General features: G+C 36.2%; 1 protein-coding gene across 1 annotated transcript in view; it reads right to left on the bottom strand.

Annotated features, from left to right (window-relative positions):
* The window catches only part of LOC113064818 (low-density lipoprotein receptor-related protein 1B), a 207,079-nt gene that overhangs the window by 34,610 nt on the left and 152,809 nt on the right, over positions 1-19,660 (bottom strand). The window contains exons 58-67 of the mRNA XM_026235763.1: positions 18,194-18,316; positions 15,299-15,480; positions 14,986-15,185; positions 14,717-14,905; positions 14,460-14,608; positions 14,228-14,321; positions 11,653-11,769; positions 11,440-11,559; positions 8,110-8,229; positions 3,269-3,385 (exon numbers count right to left, since the gene is read on the bottom strand). Coding sequence (XP_026091548.1) covers positions 3,269-3,385; positions 8,110-8,229; positions 11,440-11,559; positions 11,653-11,769; positions 14,228-14,321; positions 14,460-14,608; positions 14,717-14,905; positions 14,986-15,185; positions 15,299-15,480; positions 18,194-18,316 — 1,411 coding nt within the window. The remainder of the gene's footprint in view (positions 1-3,268; positions 3,386-8,109; positions 8,230-11,439; positions 11,560-11,652; positions 11,770-14,227; positions 14,322-14,459; positions 14,609-14,716; positions 14,906-14,985; positions 15,186-15,298; positions 15,481-18,193; positions 18,317-19,660) is intronic.

Here is a 19,660-nt window from a genome sequence, read left to right on the forward strand (position 1 = left end):
TGTTCAGTAGCCTGTGTTCTTTAAGATTGTTAAAAACGGGCTCTAGAGAGACGCTGCATGCGGATACTGAATAAATAACATGTCTGTATTAGCGTCTGCTGTGAAGTAGATCAGTGAAGGATCCATGAGCTCGCTTTTAATTGAAAGAGAAGGAGAGATTGATAGCGAAAGAATGAGAGAGAGGAAAATGGAGGTAGGGAGACTGAGAGGAGCATGAACTGAATGTGAAAATCAACAGCACACAAACTAACAGCTCATAAAATCTACAAGTCTGACATGTCAGCTGGAGAAACCTTCAGCACAATTGTTGATCTTTAGTTAATAATGACGAGCCAAAAGATGCTTTAAAACTGGCACTGATTGAGTATGTTGTGTAACCTCAAAAGTTTCGAACAAATACCAACTAGTAGATTTACATTCAAGGGAAAGGAAGGACAAAGGAAGGGAACTGGAAAAAAGGACAGGAAAGGAAAGGGGTACGGTAGGGCAGGGAAGGGAAGGGAAGGGGAAAGGGAAGGAAAGGGGTACGATAGGACAGGGAATGGAAGGGAAGGGAAGGGAAGAGGAAAGGAAAAGGAAAGGGAAGGGAAGGGAAGGGAAGGGAAGGGAAGGGAAGGGAAGGGAAGGGAAGGGAAGGGAAGGGAAGGGAAGGGAAGGGAAGGGAAGGGAAGGGAAGGGAAGGGAAGGGAAGGGGTACGATAGGGCAGGGAAGGGAAGGAAAGGGGCAGGGAAGGGAAGGAAAGGGGTAGGAAAGGAAAGGAAAGGAAAGGAAAGGAAAGGAAAGGAAAGGAAAGGAAAGGAACGGAAAGGAACGGAAAGGAACGGAAAGGAAAGGAAAGGAAAGGAAAGGAAAGGAAAGGAAAGGAAAGGAAAGTACATTTAAAGTAAAAGGTACGAAAGAAAAATCAGGGAAAAGGTAAGGGCAAGGAGAGGAGGATGAAGGATGAAAGATGAAGAGGAGTGGGATGGAAAAGAGGAACAGGAAAGGGAACGAAAAGGAAAGGAAACCTAACTAAGGCAAAAGGAAAAACAAAGGAAAGAAAATGTAAAGCAAAAGGAAGTAAAGGAAAACGAGCTAAAGAAGGGGACAATGATGAACAGGAGGAAGAGGAAAGAGGAGGAAAAGGAAGAAAATGAAAAGTAAAATAAAACAAAGGGAAGGAAAGGGGAAAACAAAGGAAATGTAAAGTAAAAAATAAATAATGGAAAACAGGAAAAAGAAAAGCATTTGGAAGTAAAAGTGTAACAGGAAGTAGAAAAAGAAAGGAACAAAGTATCAGTGAGGTGGAAATTATGCCATTGTGCTCTCTTCTGCAAGCACATGTCCGACTTGCATCATGATCACATTGTGAATAAATGATAGCAGTGGGTCTGTAATCTAGTAAATAAATGGTCCAGGCTCACGCCTACAGCACAGAGGAGAAACAACATACATGGGCGTTAATCACAGGAGCCGATGCCAGGAGCAACAGCAGCTCTGCCATTAAATCCAAATTGCAGATCAGGGTGAGAGATCGATTCTGCCATTCACTGGGACACTTTCTCCGCTAACTGTCAATCAACGTCACAGGGCTGACAAAAAACAGAGCTGCACTCCAGCGGACAGTGGTTAGCAACATCCTGAGAAGACAGGCAAAATACCTGTCTGCATTTCAGGGAAATTGAAATAATCACTACTTGGGCGACACATAAACTTCCAGAACAATCAACACACAATCTCATTCTCACTGTGTATTTTGCTCTCATTTGAAAGTGTGAAGCTAGAGGCTGAAGACACAGTTGAAGTGTGATGAGATCCACTGGGCCTTAGGAGCTTTGACTAGTGGAGAACTTGTCCTGTGCCTATATAATGACCCAGCCATCAGGGGAAAAATAGGGAATATATATGGAGATTCGAGACAACAGCCACACACACACACACACACACAGTGATGAAGTATATTTGGACACAGTTTGAGACCTATGTATGTGCTCTTCAAAAGAAAAAGACGGCTCAGTGAAACCCTGCTGTGTATGTATGTCTAGTTGTGTTAAGAGGAACATATGAAAGCTGCATGTACTTAAATGTCAAAGCACGATGATTATAGCATGATTATAGCATTACACTAAACTACTGCAAACATAACAGCACAGTGAAACTAAATAATGAAATATAAAGAAACTAAAGTAAGCAACAAATCACAGCCCAACGAAACTAAACACAAAATAACAAAACCACAAAAAAACAGCGCAACAAAACTTCACTAAACAACAAAGTACAATGAAACTACACAATTCAGCACAATGAACCAATACTAATTCAAGCTAAACTAAACTAAACTAAACACAGCACAGTTACACTAAACTAAATAACAAAACAATGAAACTAAACAATGCAGCATAATGAACCTAAACCAAACCAAACTAACTAAACAATATATCACAACAATATACAAAAAACAACACAAACTTTACAAAACTAATCAAAACTAACTAAACTAAACAACAAAGTACAAGTAAACTAAACTAAACCACACAACAATTAATCTAAACTAAAAACAACAACAACAAATTCACTTATCACAACACTTTACAAATTAACAAAAACAATTAAACTAAACTAAACTAGACAAAACTTAAACAACCAAACTAACTAAACACAGTGCATAATGTACCTAAACTAAACCAAACTAACTAAACAATATACAAAAAAACACAATGAAACTATAGAAAACTAATCCAAACTAAACTAAACAACAAAGTACAAGTGAACTAAACTAAACACACAGCATTGAATCAAAACTAAAAAAAAAAAAACACAAAACTTTACAAATTATCAAAACAACAATGAAACTAAACAAAACTAGACAAAACTAAGCCAAACCAAACTAACTAAAAACACAGTTCACATAAACTTAACTACAGCACAATGACACTAACACAAACTAAACTAAATAGTACACCACAATGAAACTTCACAAAATAATAAAACAATGAAACTAAAAACTAATCCAATCCATCTAAACTAAACAACACAGCACAATGAAAAAACTAAACAAAACAGCAAACAACGAAACTAGACTAAACTAAACCAAACGGCACAATCAAACATACACTAAACTAAACATGGCAGAACTAAACTAAACAGTACATATCACTTCAATTAGAAAAACAACAAAATGCAAACACTACAAATCAAAACATTTGGATTTTAGTTTGTTTGAACTGTGCTTAACCAAAAAAAGCTTTGAAGAACTTAAATAAGAGATTAAATGCAGGAATCACGTACTGCAGTTCTCTTCGTCTGAATTGTCGCTGCAGTCGCTCTGCCCATCACACCTCCAGTGGTCCGGGATGCAGTTGTTGTCCTTGCAGCGAAATTCATGTGGCCCACATGTCTTTTCATCTGCATTCACAAACAAACAAACAAAGCCTTCATCTAAATTCCCTCATAAATATTACAAATAGCATGTTTAACTTTCAAAACTGTCATTTTTATACAATATTCAATAGAAAACAAGGATTTGTTACCAAGCATAAACTTTGTACTTTGATTTGTAGGTTGGTATTTTAATATTTTACAAATAAATGTTAAGTTTTACCAGCAACCGCACCAACACTTTTTTTTTTTTGTCTTCACAGAATCCCACAAGGCTGAATGGTGTAAATCATATTTCCCTTGCTCTGATATAATCAACATGCTAATCCGAGCTGATTTGAGTACAGGAAATCTGAAATGCAATTTCCCCTCATCTGAATGTCGGCGGCGACTAATCCAACTATCATGAGAGATGATGAGAACATAATGCATGATTAATTGACAATCACAATGCTGTGTTTGACTGCTAATTCCCCGACTTAAAATGACATTAAGAGAATTCTAATTTAGAAAGAACAAGGCTGGAATATTAAGATTTTTCCCTCAAATAGCCTTAGGGCTCAAATCATCTTCAAATTAGAAGAGAATTTTGCTCATTAAAACTAAATAGAGAATATGAGTATGCTTTCACACTAAATTTGACACGTATAAAAGAAGAAAAGTTAACTGAATAGTCAAAATATTGAAAAAAAAAAAAAAAAACAATTATTTACTTAATTTCACTAGTTCACAGAGTTATTAACACACAAACAAACAGAGGAGGTATATTGAATTAATTCATTGTTTAATGCATTAGTGCTAGTCTGTATGCTTTCAGTAAGCTGTGTACAGGCAGGTTTCTCGGCTAATTAGCTTTTGCCGACATGCTGCCAACATGAGGCAGATCATGGTAAATAATTCAAAATAAATAAATAGGATCATGTTGCGATGTGCGAGGCCACATCCAACAAATTAAGAGCGGTGCTCAATGCGTCAGAGCATGGCAGCATGCTGAATGTTTCATGAGAGCTCAATCCAATGAGCCATTCTTCTGAAAAAAACGTTAACGTTGATCTTTAGTCATGATGCGATAAAAAAAGACAAAAAAACTTAGAAGCAGCGCGCAACGATTCAAAGCCAGAGCAACCGAGGAGAGTATGTGGTATTGTGCTGAAAACACAAAGAAGAAGAAAAAACATAACACTGCTCATAAGCAAGTACCTCATAATAACTACCATAAAAAAAAAATAATATATATATATATATATATATATATATATATATATATATATATATATATATATATATATATATATATATATATATATATATATATATATAATTTGTAAATTGTTATAAATCAACAACAATAATATTAATATGCATTCATTACTGATATTATAAACAATAATTAATAAACAAAATAGTGTAATAATTAGTTGGCATATTTTAATAATTCTTTAAAAATATTACAAATGTATATGAAAAAAGCTACAATGACACATAGTACCTCAGTAATTAAAGATAAGTGACTTATACACAATGGATATTACATTTTATTTGCATTATATTTAAGTGTAAGTCAAAACTTTTACGTTCAATTTATATGTACTACTACCACCACTACTAATAATGTATGCAATGATATTTAATCATTATCAGTTTTTTACATATTATTTAATAATAATTTAATATTTAAATAATTGATTGGAACATTTTATTATAAAAAAAAAAAATCTAATATTTTAAGCGTTTATTTTCAGTACTATCACAAAATGTAATAGCAACTGATGATTCAATTATTTTATATTATTTTGTCTTTATTGATTTAGGTAATCAATAGTGGTGCATAATTAAGTTTTTTTTTTTCTTTTTTTCTCTCGGATCTTTCCAAATGAGAGAAGGGATTTTCTGTTTATCATGTGACAAAATGCCCCATTTCCAAAGAGATGTAAGTAAGTTATTGATTTTTATGGAAATGAAGCTCCACTCTACTGATGGACACTCAAGACAGACATTTCAGGAACGTCCTCTCTTTTGGTTAAAAATCAATACAGTATTATGCTGGGTAAATGTGAATATTCCATTATATTCTCTTAATGAGGTAAAGTGTATAATTGTGTCGTGTATCTAGGGAAATCAAATACATTCTCCAAAATATCAATATTGCCCAAGACCGTACGCAATTGCAGCACACAGAGCGACAGAAAAGGACCTCATTGAGAACTAAAGCTGTTAGGCTAAAGACTTTAAGAGCATCATAATTCTCACACATTTGTCCAATTTAGCCAATTAATGTAATTATTAGTAGTCGAAGTAGTATAAAAATATATAAAATATTTATACAAATTATGAAACAATCTAATAAGTAAAAAAAAAAAAATCAATAAATCAATCAATACATTTTATTGTGTGTGTGTGTGGTGTGTATGTGTATATATATATATATATATATATATATATATATATATATATATCATAGCTTACAATTAAAAAGTTACACTTTGATTAATCTGATATATATATATATATATATATATATATATATATATATATATATTAGTGCTGTCAAAATTAGCGCGTTAACGCATGCGATTAATTTGAAATATTTAACGCGTTAAAAAAAAATAACGCAATTAACGCGGTTGCAGTTTTTTTTTTTTTTTTTCCAGTTGTGGCCTATGTGTGTTCAACGTGCAAAGAAATATGGATAAGACCAAGGAAGGACTTTTAGACGGAAAGTTTCAGTATAAAACTCTGCCGGATTACTCTTCAGTCTGCCACAAGAAACATTACTCTTCATTTAGTCTGCCACAAGAAACAGCAACATTAAAATCATGAACTCAAATGTCATTGTTTAAAAAAAAAAAACAATGACTGTAACAGTGCGTAAATCAGACCTTTCTGTAACGCTAACGTTAATAAGCTTAAATGAAAATAACGAAATAATTGTGTAGCGGAGTATTTTGTGTACACAGTGCCGTGAACTGTCAATCACTCCTGTGCGCGTGCATCACTGTCCTCCTCAGCTGCAGCAACTTGCGCTCTCTCTCTTCATCAAGCTTTAAAACAAAAAGGGGACAAAAAGATCATATTGTCTTTGTGCATAGGCTATAGATTAATTAGATAAATGAATATCTAAATTTGTGCCTTGCCGTCTACGGTATTTTTTTAGAACTTAGAAAAGTCAGTACAGGTGCATACTGGCCCACTTAAAGCACTGGCAATGACTATACTTTGGAATTTTTTTGCAGTCCACTTAGAATTCAACATGGAAATCATTTTGGTTTTTTATTGGCATTGATTGTTTTGAAATTCAAATGGTACTTACATGCCTGTGTTTTTATTTCTGTAATAAAGATGGCTTTCAAGCCAACAGTTAATTTGGAGGATATTGATGGTTTATTGCAGGTATGTTGTTTACATGAGAAAATCTGTGTTACAAGTTAAACAAAAATTCCAATAAACAATCATATTTTGAATTTAAATAGTTTCTTTGTCTTGAGTTTACATTAATTATTTACATTTTACATTTACATATCCAAAAAGTTTCAGTCTTTTAATTGCGATTAATCGCGATTAATCGCGATTAATTTTTAAAAATTGTGCGATTAATTAGTTAATTTTTTTTAATCGATTGACAGCACTAATATATATATATATATATATATATATATATATATATATATATATATATATATATATATATATATATATATATATATATATATATATATATATATCTCAGATTACTCAAAGTGTAACTTTTTAATTGTAAGCTATGACAGGACAGGAAAAGTTTCATTTTATCCTACTAGACAATTTAGCACTCAACTTAAAAGTATGTTTCTTTGACTAGGAAAGCTTCAGTATGTTTTGAAGAACACTACTGCAGTGAAAAACTTCCTCCAAAGTCCCAAACGGCAAAAAAATAACTTTAGCTCACTTCCTTCTTGCAATGCACTAAACTTTCCCAGTAATGAAAGCCAGTGGGCAAGTTGGTTCCTTGGAGAGGTGGACAGTAACGGAGATTCAGTGCAGAACACCGAATCTCATTTATACAAACTATTATGTTTTATTAGGTTGGATGGATCGATATAAAGTAAAAAAACTATTTACAAGACAATTTGTAACTGCGATATCACCTAATGCACTTGACAGCCATTACAAGCTGCAGAGAGAAACATTACTAGCAATAATGTAAGAGGAGCCTTCAAAATGCCAAACAACGCTAACAAAAAGGACACACAGAGGAAGTCTTTTTTTGAAGAGGCGAGGTCTTTTAAAGTCAACACAAATAATATAAATTTATTCCGTAAATTCCATAAAGTGGAATAGTTACACGTCATCTACAAGCCAAAGCAGCTGCTTTGCAACACACATGGAACAGTGCTCGGTTAAAACAGGGAAAAAATTAATCTGCATAATAATCATCCATTTTGGGCCCAGTGGAGAAGACTAATCGGTTAGCTGTTCATAAAGCAAACACAACGCAACCTGACAACGCTCGCCCTGAGAAAACGTTAGTGCTCGGGTGAGCGGTTTCCAGCGAAATGCCTCTTAGCGTGCCAGCACATCCTCAAAACCTCAAGATTACACTTGGAACTCTTCTTTATTCATCTGGGTCTGTCCTCTGGGCAAAATTAAAGCAAATTGAATATTTAAGGAGCTCAGACCAACAGATATTTCTCACTCTGAAATTTAAGGAGGATATTTATATTTTATGTTAATGACGAGTGAGAGGTAATGCATGGCGATGGCGAGCGACTCACCGCAGTTGGCTTCGTCTGAGCCGTCGGCGCAGTCGGGGTCCTCGTCGCACACCCACAGCTTGGAGATGCAGTGCATTGTGGTCTTGCACTGAAACTGGGACGGCGAGCAAGTGTTCTCGGCTGGAGATGTGGAGAGAAGGAGAGATGATCAAAACCATGAGAAGAAAAGTTCAGTTGACAAACCGCAGACTAACTTTTACAGATTTTAGCGCAACTTTTAGGAATCCAACAGATTTTGCAGTCTTTTTTTCTACTGCGACACTTTTTGAAAGAGCAAAGAATCAGTAATAGACTGCAGAAAACTGTGCTTTGATCTTCCCACAAACCCTCAGAAAAAAAAGGAAATAACAGGAACGTTGCTCGCAGCGGGTGATCTGAGGTCCGACAGTGACTGCCTTGCAATTGACTGTATATATGGAGGCAATTTCTAATTGCTTCACACATCATTATATATTTTGAAAATACACTCACCTTAAGGATTATTAGGAACACCTGTTCAATTATCTAATCAACCAATCACATGGCAGTTGCTTCAATGCATTTAGTGGTGTGGTCCTAGTCAAGACAATCTCCTGAACTCCAAACTGAATGTCAGAATGGGAAAGAAAGGTGATTTAAGCAATTTTGAGCGTGGCGTGGTTGTTGGTGCCAGATGGGCCGGTCTGAGTATTTCACAGTCTGCTCAGTTACTGGGATTTTCACGCACAACCATTTGTAGGGTTTACAAAGAATGGTGTTAAGAGGGAAAAACATCCAGTATGTGGCAGTCCTGTGGGCGAAAATGTCTTGTTGATGCTAGAGGTCAGAGGAGAATGGGCCGACGATACAAGCTGATAGAAGAGCAACTTTGACTGAAAAAACCACTCGTTACAACCGAGGTATGCAGCAAAGCATTTGTGAAGCCACAACACACACAACCTTGAGGTGGATGAGCTACAACAGCAGAAGACCCCACCGGGTACCACTCATCTCCACTACAAATAGGACAAAGAGGCTACAATTTGCACAAGCTCACCAAAATTGGACAGTTTAAGACTGGAAAAATGTTTCCTTGTCTGATGAGTCTCGATTTCTGTTGAGACATTCAGATGGTAGAGTCAGAATTGGGTGTAAACACAATGAGAACATGGATCCATCATGTCTTGTTACCACTGTCCAGGCTGGTGGTGGTGGTGTAATGGTGTGGGGATGTTTTCTTGGCACACTTTAGGCACCGTAGTGCCAATTGGGTGTCGTTTAAATGCCACGGCCTACCTGAGCATTGTTTCTGACCATGTCCATCCCTTTATGACCATCAAGTACCCATCCTCCGATGGCTACTTCTAGCAGGATAATGCACCATGTCACAAAGCTCGAATCATTTCAAATTGGTTTCTTGAACATGACAATGAGTTCACTTTACTCAAATGGCCCCCACAGTCACCAGATCTCAACCCAATAGAGCATCTTTGGGATGTGGTGGAACGGAAGCTTCTTGCCCTGAATGTGCATCCCACAAATCTCCAGCAACTGCAAGATGCTATCCTATCAATATGGGCCAACATCTCTAAAGAATGCTTTCAGCACCTTGTTGAATCAATGCCATGCAGAATTAAGAGAGTTCTGAAGGCGAAAGGGGGTCAAACACAGTATTAGTATGGTGTTCCTAATAATCCTTTAGGTGAGTGTTTTTACATGTATATATTTATATTCACATAATATATATTTATATTCACATAATATATATATATATATATATATAACACACTGTATATATATATATATATAAACACACTGTATATATAGATATATTTAATAAATAAAAAATATAAATTAAATATATATACACATGCATGTGTGTGTATTTATATATACAAAATAAATATACACAGTAGAAACACATACATTATTGAAACAAAAATGTTTATTTTTATTCAATTAGCCGTTGCCCAGAACTAATTTCACAATAATTACTGTTTATACGCTACTTTTGATCAAATACACTAAATAAAGTCTTGTTGAGCATAAACACACACACACACACACACAAATCATTATTACTCTAAATTCTGACTGATAGTTGAACAATGTTATGCCTAAGTGTATGTGTGTATAAATGTATATCTTTTACTTTTGAATTTGAGGTTAAATTATGGATCATACAAATTCCTGGGGAACTTTAAAGGTCCACCAGGATTGATTTCGAATCATTTTATATTTCCTTTAAACAATAATATACACTGTTGGTCTGAGTAACCACAACTTCTTTCTTCTCAGATCTCAGACCGCTGCTCGCTAAATTAAGCTAAGCCCAGACCAGACATTCCCGGTGGTGGAGCAGAAATCCTGACCCACAGTGCTCTTTCTCCTTTGGGGGGCATCTAAAGCCGGCCTCTAATGCCATGCTCCATATGCGATTATCCCTGTTAAACCCTCCCTCTGTTTGGCTAATCAGTGCCCAGGGCTGAGCTCAGCTCCCCTGGATCCGTCAGACCCCCTCAAAGCCTCTTAGAGTTCTGTGGCCCCTCTGGGCTCCGTCCCATCCAACGCCGTTAATGATTTTCCTTGATTTTTATTTATATCTTTCGGATTCTCTCTCAGAGAAGACAGACAGCTTCTCTTCTTCGCTCTCCCATAAGGGCATACCAGAACCGGGCGTCTTATCAAAACCCAGCCAGATACTCGACTCTGGGGAGGAGTGAGAAATTAGGCTCCTGCTGTGGTTTCAAATGGAGGATTCAGATCTGAGCGGGCGCATTAACTTCTGCCAGTCTCCTCCTTCTGTACCACCACCTAAAATAAGACTTGCATTTGGACTGGGATTCAAATACCCGTCGTACAAAGTAATGATTACTCCAGCCTGACTTCTGAAGGTGACAAGACGGCTTCTTTGCTTCCTGGTTAGTGAGTCTACCTCACTTTCTTACTTTCTCACTTTTCTCACTGCTGTCCTAAATTCCCCTCCAGAAATTCTTTTGAAAGCACTCTGCAGCCGAGGAATGATGAAGAAAAAACTAAACAAAACAAAACAAAAAAAAACTTTTGCCAATGTTTACTAGGCTCCTCGCCTGGCACTTTTCTCATCGACCGATTCAAAGTTCTCAAACATTTAGTCGAATCCGTCTTGAGTTTGACTTTCACGAGCCAGTATACACATTGAGAAGTCATAAAGAGGGAGATTTCATCCATTTCTGACCTCTCTTGCTCTCACTTTCGTTTGTTTTTCCTCTCCTGAAGGGAAATCTAGCTCAACAGGAGTCAAGGAACAAAGAAAATGAATGCAGTTCATTGTTATCTATGTCAAATCTGAGAGAGAAAGAGAGAGAGAAAATGAGTCCTAGTGTCTCTTACGACAATCGGTTTCATCTTCACCATCTCCGCAGTCATCTTGTCCATTACAGCGCAGGTTTACAGGGATGCACTTCTGCCGGTGAGTGCACTTAAACTGGCCAGACAGGCAGATATATGAGTCTGAAAGCAAATAAAAGCAAGGATATCACTGCATGATACATCATACTGCATTACGCTTGGTCTCCATTTATCCATCCATCAATCTATAATTACCACAGTTGGCTTCATCGGAGTTGTCTCCGCAGTCGTTCTCTCCATCACAGATGAAGGGAGGGAGGGCACACAAACCTGTTCCGCACTGGAACCTTCCGGGCTGGCATTTAAACTCCGCTGGAAGCAGAAGAAAAAAACTAATATATGAACAAGAAAAGAAAGAAAGAAAGAAAGAAAGAAAGAAAGAAAGAAAGAAAGAAAGAAAGAAAGAAAGAAAGAAAGAAAGAAAGAAAGAAAGAAAGAAAGAAAGAAAATTTTAAACAGACAGAAAGACAAAAAAGAGCAAATAAATAAGAACATAACAAAAAAAATGATAAGGACAAAGATTCAAAGGCAAACAGACATAATGAAGAAGAATGAGTGAATGAACAAGTAAATAAACAAATGAAAGAAATGACTGAAAATCATACGGAATAAACAAATAATGACAAATAAACATGAAATGAAAGATGCCAAGACAGAATAAATGAACAAACAAATAGAACAAAAGTAATTTCAAAGAACAAGTAAATAATCAGAGTAAATGAGTGAATAATCCTACGTTTACACTAGTGCATTTTCGTTTTAAAATGTTAAAGTTTTGCTATGGTTACGCCTGTCTTTTACACTACCCCCGCGTTTTAGATGGAGATTAAAAAAAACGCTGAAGACCCTGTTTTAGTTTGAAAACTCCAGCGTTGTTTATCATTGTAAATAGACCAAAAAGGAGACTTTTGAAAACGATGGTGTAGCTACCCATATCGCGCAATAACATCATGCTCATTGGTGTACATGCATGAATGGTCATGTGACATGCATTTTTGGTCTGAGTAGTGTGGATGGAGATAGTTTCTGAAATGCGTTAAAAATGCTAGTATTGACGAGGATCATTTTCGTTTTAAAACAGTTTTAAAAGGAAACGCACTAATGTAAACATAGCCTAAATGAGCAACTGTTCAGCTAAATGACCATACAATTAAGATAAAGACAGAAAAGACAGAGATAGAACTAAACACAGGCAGAAACTCAGAAAGACATATTGTGTTGCATAGAAGGAAAGAACATACTATAGAAAGGTGCCTTTCTTTTTTTCCTGGAGATTCAACACAAATGTCTTTTGTTTCGTTGTCAGCTATTGCATCTCAGTAAAATCTCAATGTGCGATTAAACTGCAAGTCGAGATAACAAATACTTCACAAATCCTGTTCCGTTTCTGCAGCTCTTTGCAGTGAGCTAGACAATTCACCTCTCAATCAAGCAAGTGCTAGCACATTACAATGACCCATTCAAAGAAATATTCAAAGAAGAAACACTTGAATATAACCTTGATGACAGACAGAGCTTTATTCAGAAATAAACGCTCCATGAACCAGCAAGCAAAATTACAGGAATAAGTTGTCACAAAAAGATTTTCCTGTCCAAAACTCAAAGAATAATTGGCTCAAGTGTCTAAATAATTTCTTCCTTTCAGTTGAGCCTAAAGAAATCATAATTGATCGTGGAGTCGCTTAAAGACACTTAAAGTTCACAACTTGAATATATATTGAAGTGAATTATCAGGATTGAATCTCTCAACCTAAGGAGCTTTCGACGCAAATAAGAAGGGATTCCAACAGTCTGATGTTAGCACGTTGCTAAGCTACCAACACAACAACTCTAAATACTAACAATTCTAAAAAATTCAATCATTAATATTATTTTTTTAAATTGCATTCTGAAATGAATACATTCAATTCTGCCTTCCAATTTGGAAACTCACCTATGATCCCTTAAAAGGCTTTCTAGTGCCACGGTTCCACCGAAATTGCCCGGAACATCTGTACCAGGAATCCTCGGTAGTTCGGAATTTGCGCATTCAACTCGGGAGTGTGATGTCCAAAAACTTTATTTTAATTTTATCATGTACATAAATTGAATACTAACCAAAGATTACCTGATAGATTTACCCAAAACGAATGATATTTTATGTTTAACCATTAAAGAGACATCAGTGCCAGTGGCACATGTGAGAAGGTCTATAGCCGAGGTGAGACTGCTCTCGGCAGATCCATAATCACTGAGCTCTCGCTGATCGCGTGGAGCTCACATCTTCGAAATCTGCGAAACACATTTTTAAATAGGCTCTGTCTTTATAAATAAACCATAGATTTCAGTTTTAAACAACTACATTCTCGCCTGAAATACTTTTAAAATTACATTTCATTACATAATAACAGTGATATTTTGAAAATGATCAGAATAAATGGTGGTTGAAATCACAATGCTGCGTGAACTCAATTCATCAGCATGCTTAGTGTTCAAGTCCCGCCCCCGGAAGTTCCAGAACTTTGAAAAAGTACCACCTCGCCAGCAGGGACTTTCTGAGGGGCATTTTTTTTACCTGGAACTTTATTTAGTTTCTGGTTCCTGCGGTGGAAACACACCTAGTACAAGGCCAAAGTCCCTAGTTCCTGGGTAAAGTTCCTGCGGTGGAAACGCGGCTTAGGTAGGACAGTTACTAGATTTTGATTCCTATAAACACTACAAGGCACTACAATAATGAACTTTTCACCAGCTTAAACAGTTTGGCTGACTTCCACCATGTTTGGTTACTTACGGCAATCTGCCGGCTCATCGGATCCATCTCCGCAGTCATCCACGGTGTCGCATTTCCACCAGAAGGGAATACACTCATCCGTACCACAGCGGAACTAAACGCACACAGAAATAACCTTTTGAACAACTTGAGTAGCACACTGGATATAATTGGTAGTTGAAAGTTGTTCAAAGAGTAGTTGAGCTACAGAGAAACCCTTATTCTTGCTCCTAAAGTAATTAAAAAGTCACACCTGACTTGCGGTGCAGTTAGACAGACAGGTTTTATTGTCGTTCGCCAGGTAAAAGTGCGTAGGGCAAGCGCACTTGTATCCCCCACCAGGGGAAAGAAGACATAGGTGACTGCACCCTCCATTAGTCACCTGACACTGATGCTTTGGCACTGAGGACAAACAGCGAACAATAAAAACAAGGCCAAAAAAACATGACTCTAGCACAAAAAGTCTTCTGAAAACTTATCCAAGCTGACAAGAGCTTCTCGCTGTAATACCGTCAGGCTGGCGGAGCGGATGGTAGACTTTAATGTCTCGAATGGTTTGCCAGGAGCTGAGGAGTTCTGTATGTTGGCCGCCGGACGTCTTGTGCGAGCGACTGAGGGTTTTTGACTTCTGGTCGCTCCAGTAGATGAAGTCCTCAAACAGTGTGAGACCAGTTACGCCACCTATGTCCTTGATTGGGACTGGAAATTGGGATTGAGAGATCTAATTGAGGACAATTCGAAACAAGACAAGATAACATTTGAGACAAGGCGAAACTTACCTTTGTGTCTTTTTGTACCATCCATATTTGAAAATAAGATATGGTTCTCGTCGGCCCAGTAGATCCTTTTGTTGATGTGGTCAAGGGTCAAGGCTGACGGAGAACGCAATTCTGTATCGATTATGACACGTGGCTTGCTGCCGTCCATCCCAATCCGTCCAATTTGGGGTTGCTCGCAGCAGTCGATCCAGAACACAAATCTAAGGCACCATGGGAATAAATGGCTTTTTATGGTGTAGTGCTTTTTAAAAGTGTACTCAAAATCAATGCGTTCTGGGATTGCGAACAATAGGCAAGAATAAGCATCATTTACCCCATGAGAGTGTCGAGAGCCAGAGAGGTAGGATTTTTCAATCCAGTCCTCAGCAGTACAGTCGGGTAGAGTCCATTAGCTTTCGCCACCTCGAGGGTCTTTCTCTCGCCGTCACACCAGTACAAGTTCTTGCCGATCCAGTCCACAGAGAGAGCACTGGGGACCGACGTCCTGTGAACCACCTGAGAAAACAGCAGTCAAGCACAGTTGGTCTCTTTTGGCCAGTTATTCACACAGATTTATCCACAGCCAGTACCACAGGGAACAAATGCTTCCTAGCAGAAAAGTTCAGAATGGCGATTGTGAGATGCAGCTGTGCATTTGCTGGTAAAGTCATATAAAAGTAAGGCTTTATTGTTTCTGCCAAAAGTTATTGTCATGACAGGAATTTAAATGCTAATTTTTAACCAGAAACAAACAGAAATATGTTCATATAAACTAAATTCTGGATTATTTGTTTCTTTACTGGTGGTTTGCAGGTCCACAAAAATAGCTAGCATAGTATTTAGCCAGTAAATTAACAAGTTTTCATTGCAAAAACTACAACAACAAAAACATTCAACGACTTGTAAATGTAAGATAAACTTGGGTGTGAGGGGATTTTGTTTCTTCAAATAAAATAAAAATTTCAAGGCTATGATAATCTCTAGATTATCTAGCTAACCTACAATGAACTTGTAAATGTATGATAAAGTGGGGGTGAATGGGCTTTCTTTTTTTTCAAAAAAAAACAAAAAAACTCAAGGCTATTTTAATATCTAGATGCAGAGTTCTCAACTAGTGACTTGCAAGTCCACAAAAATAGTTAGCATAGCAGTTAGCCAGCAAATTAGCTAATTTTCACTGCAAAAAGTCAAATTACAGCGACAACACTCAACAACTTGCAAGCGCAGGATATATTTGGGTGTGAAGGAGCTTTCTTTCTTTGCAGTGATAAAGTCAAAGCTATAATAAACTCCAGATAAGTAGTTCTATTAGCAACCTATAAACTCTCAACTGTAAAAGAAGAATTTGGGTTCTAAAACCAAGGGAACCACTGAGCTAGACTTTAAATAATTATTGTACATCATTGCTTATTATCAGCGGGCTACATAACCGCTCATTAACTCAGCACATCAAACTCCCCAAAAATGGAAAGAAAAGTTCCCAAAAGAAGTAGTTTTAAAAAAGGCACTTTAGATAATTTCACTGCTCATTCTGATTACAGAAACTGCCTGTTTGGCATAAACAATACTCTTCCCAGCTGGCGGATAATCCAGCGCTTTTAATCATTTTCGCTCCTGGTTGCTGGTGCCCCCTGCCTAGCTCTTTAAGAGTAAGAGTAACATTCTGCAAGCTGATGAATATTAGAGATGAATATTAAAGACATTTTGCCTCAGACTGGGTCGTACCATCAGCACTAATTAAAACTAGCCTAGCCATGATGAATTTTGACATCTTCACAGGTTTTGTAGATGCTGTGCTCCCCAGGGAAACTAGCATCTTCAGGTAATACACCATGGGGTGAAAGTGTACAAAAAATATGAACTGGGTAAGCAAAACAATAGCAACTAAATGTCGCAAATTCAATTACCAAGTCAGTTAAGTCAAAATAATGCATTGCACGCAGATTTTGATTTGTGCCGAATAGGTACAGTACATGAGCCTAAATTTATTTATATAGTGCATTTTCCACATTTTGCTTTAAATAAACTAATTAAGGCTTGTTGTTTATAATAATAAATGTCACTTTATTTGTTGCTTGTTTTATACTAATATTTTGCATTGCTGTTCTGTATACAGTTCAATTTAAAGGTTTTGTTGAAAAGCGAAATATATTAAAATTCTTTTTTATATACTTAATGATGTTAACAAAACATTGTATTAACTGGTATATTACATTTTTTTTTTTTTGCTGGAAAAAATAATTAAACATATCAATGCTTTTTTGTTCTCTTAACAATGCAGTTTAAACCAGGAAATTCGAAAACTAAGGGATGCAAAACAGGTAATACTACAAACAAACCCAAACAATGAGTTGCATGGCACAATTCGCGATAATTTACATAATATACATTATTGCTTAATTAATATTAAAAGGATGTGTGATTGCGTAGAAAAGATTGTCAATGACCTAAAATACCCACAACGTTGAGATCAAACTGATCTTGTGGAAAAACTAAATTGTGCCCCCAATGGTCGAAACTGGTACTGCTACTACAGTATTTTGACAGGCACATTATACTGAATATTCATAACACCTGTGAAACGGTGAAAACCACAACACTTCCAATCTCTTTAGATGTCTCTGGAGAATCAGGCTCATTTGCAATCATTCAAAGCATTTACCAAGAACATTTTTACCTTTGCCACTTTTTTTGCTGCCTTGCCTTTACAGAAGCTCTACCTCTCCCTCTCTCTCTTTTTTCTCAGTACTATAGCACACTACCATAAATCAGTTCAAGATCCAGAGTTCAATCAAGCTTAATGAGCCATTATGGCTCGATATTAAACATAACGAGCTCTGGCGGCCCAGCAGGGCAAGGCTGGAACACTATGGCTGTTTTCCGCCCTGAGTAATATACGCAAGGGCATTGATGGAGAGTAGTATGAAGACAGACAGCCTCACAAACACACACACACCACATGGTCTATCATTTTAACCCCAACTCATTTCATACCAGAAATACCAGTTATTCTCAGAAAAAAAGCTTTTATTTATTTGTTGGAGTGACGTGATATATCTACTTCCCCCCATTGGAAACCATCAATTACGCAATAAAAATTACCCCTATTCAGAGGTGACATGAATCAAATTTACCCAGGGACAGAGGGTATTTGCATATGTAAATCCGGGCAATTCTGGGTTATTTCAAGAGTAATTCAACATAAACACACACACACTCACGGATGTACCTTGAGGTCACTTCCATTCAGGCGCATTCTGTTTATTCTGCGTCCGCTGGGCCTGCTAGTGTCAATCCAATAGATCAACTCCTTCCTGTAGTCAAAGTCTAGAGAGATGACATTACTGAGTCCCTGCAGAGATAAAGACAGACAGAGAGAGAGACAGGCAAACATTGAGACTGACAGATGAGATTTTAAAGGGCAGGAAAGTCAGAGGAATTTTCTTTATTTTTTTTTATATTTTTTTTTAACAGTGGATAAATTCTCATTTTTCACTTCACTTGAAAAATAATATTTCAAATAGCGAGACATATTAGACCATTTGTCTAAATGAATTTGAAAGAAAAACATTTTATAATACTTTTAATATTAAATAAGTATTATAATTATTTTTTAGTATTATTATAATTAACTAAAATTAAAGGAAAACAAAAATGAGAAATGTTGCTCCAGGGAAGAAAACAGTTATTAAAGTACTAAAATAACAAAAACTGAAATAAAAATATATAAAACCTAAATAAGAAGCTAGAAAAATCTAAGGAAAACTAGAGGAAAACTAATACAATGACAAAAGCAAATACAATTACTACAACTTATATTAAAAATAAAATAAAAAGAAAGAAAAAAATCTAACAAAAAAAAATACATTAAGAAATGTTATACTAGTATATAAATTAACCCTGTAATTACCTATTCATTTTAATATGTATATATATCATATATACATATTATGTATATTAGTAATTTAGTTCTCCTTTCCCTCCACCAAAAATAAATAAATAAATAAAAAAAAATAAAAAATATATAAAAATAAGTATTAAATAATTTCAATCTTATATAACAATGTAATTTATTATTAATTTCAAGATAGAAAAATGTGTAATTATTTTCTTTGTTTTTGAGGCAATTGTTTTAGGTTTTCAAAGTATTTTACTTCTTTTTGTCATTACCGTGTTTGCATGTTTATTTCTGATATAATGCCATTGATAGATATATATATATTTTTTTTTTAAGTATAGGGGACAGGATTAAAACTTTCTTTGCCACCGTGAGTATTTATCTCCTAGTCCAGCTGCAATCAACACTCTATTTAATCCATTCAAACCATTTAATTTAAGCAAATGGAGGAATTTGGATGCCATTACTCACAAAATATAATAAAAAAAGCCAAATATCAAAACACTCCTCTTTTATAGTCCATACCCACTCGTTACAGCATCTTCCCGCTGCTTTCTCAATACCTTTCTAATTCTTTTTATTTTCACTAAGTTCGCTTAGAAATAAGAGCGAGACTTCCTCCGGCTGACAAAAAATTCCCATCATGCACTACCAGGCCCATAGCCAATCACTTTCTCAGTAGGGGTCTTTCACATTCTCCCATCTCTCTCTCTGTCGTTCTGTCTCGTTCACTCAAACCCCTCGCCGCGTTCAGATCTAATTTGCTGGACCAGACCTTTTAAATCAAACTGATGGAGT

This window comes from Carassius auratus, chromosome 47 (assembly GCF_003368295.1).
Source record: "Carassius auratus strain Wakin chromosome 47, ASM336829v1, whole genome shotgun sequence".
Lineage (NCBI taxonomy): Eukaryota > Metazoa > Chordata > Actinopteri > Cypriniformes > Cyprinidae > Carassius > Carassius auratus.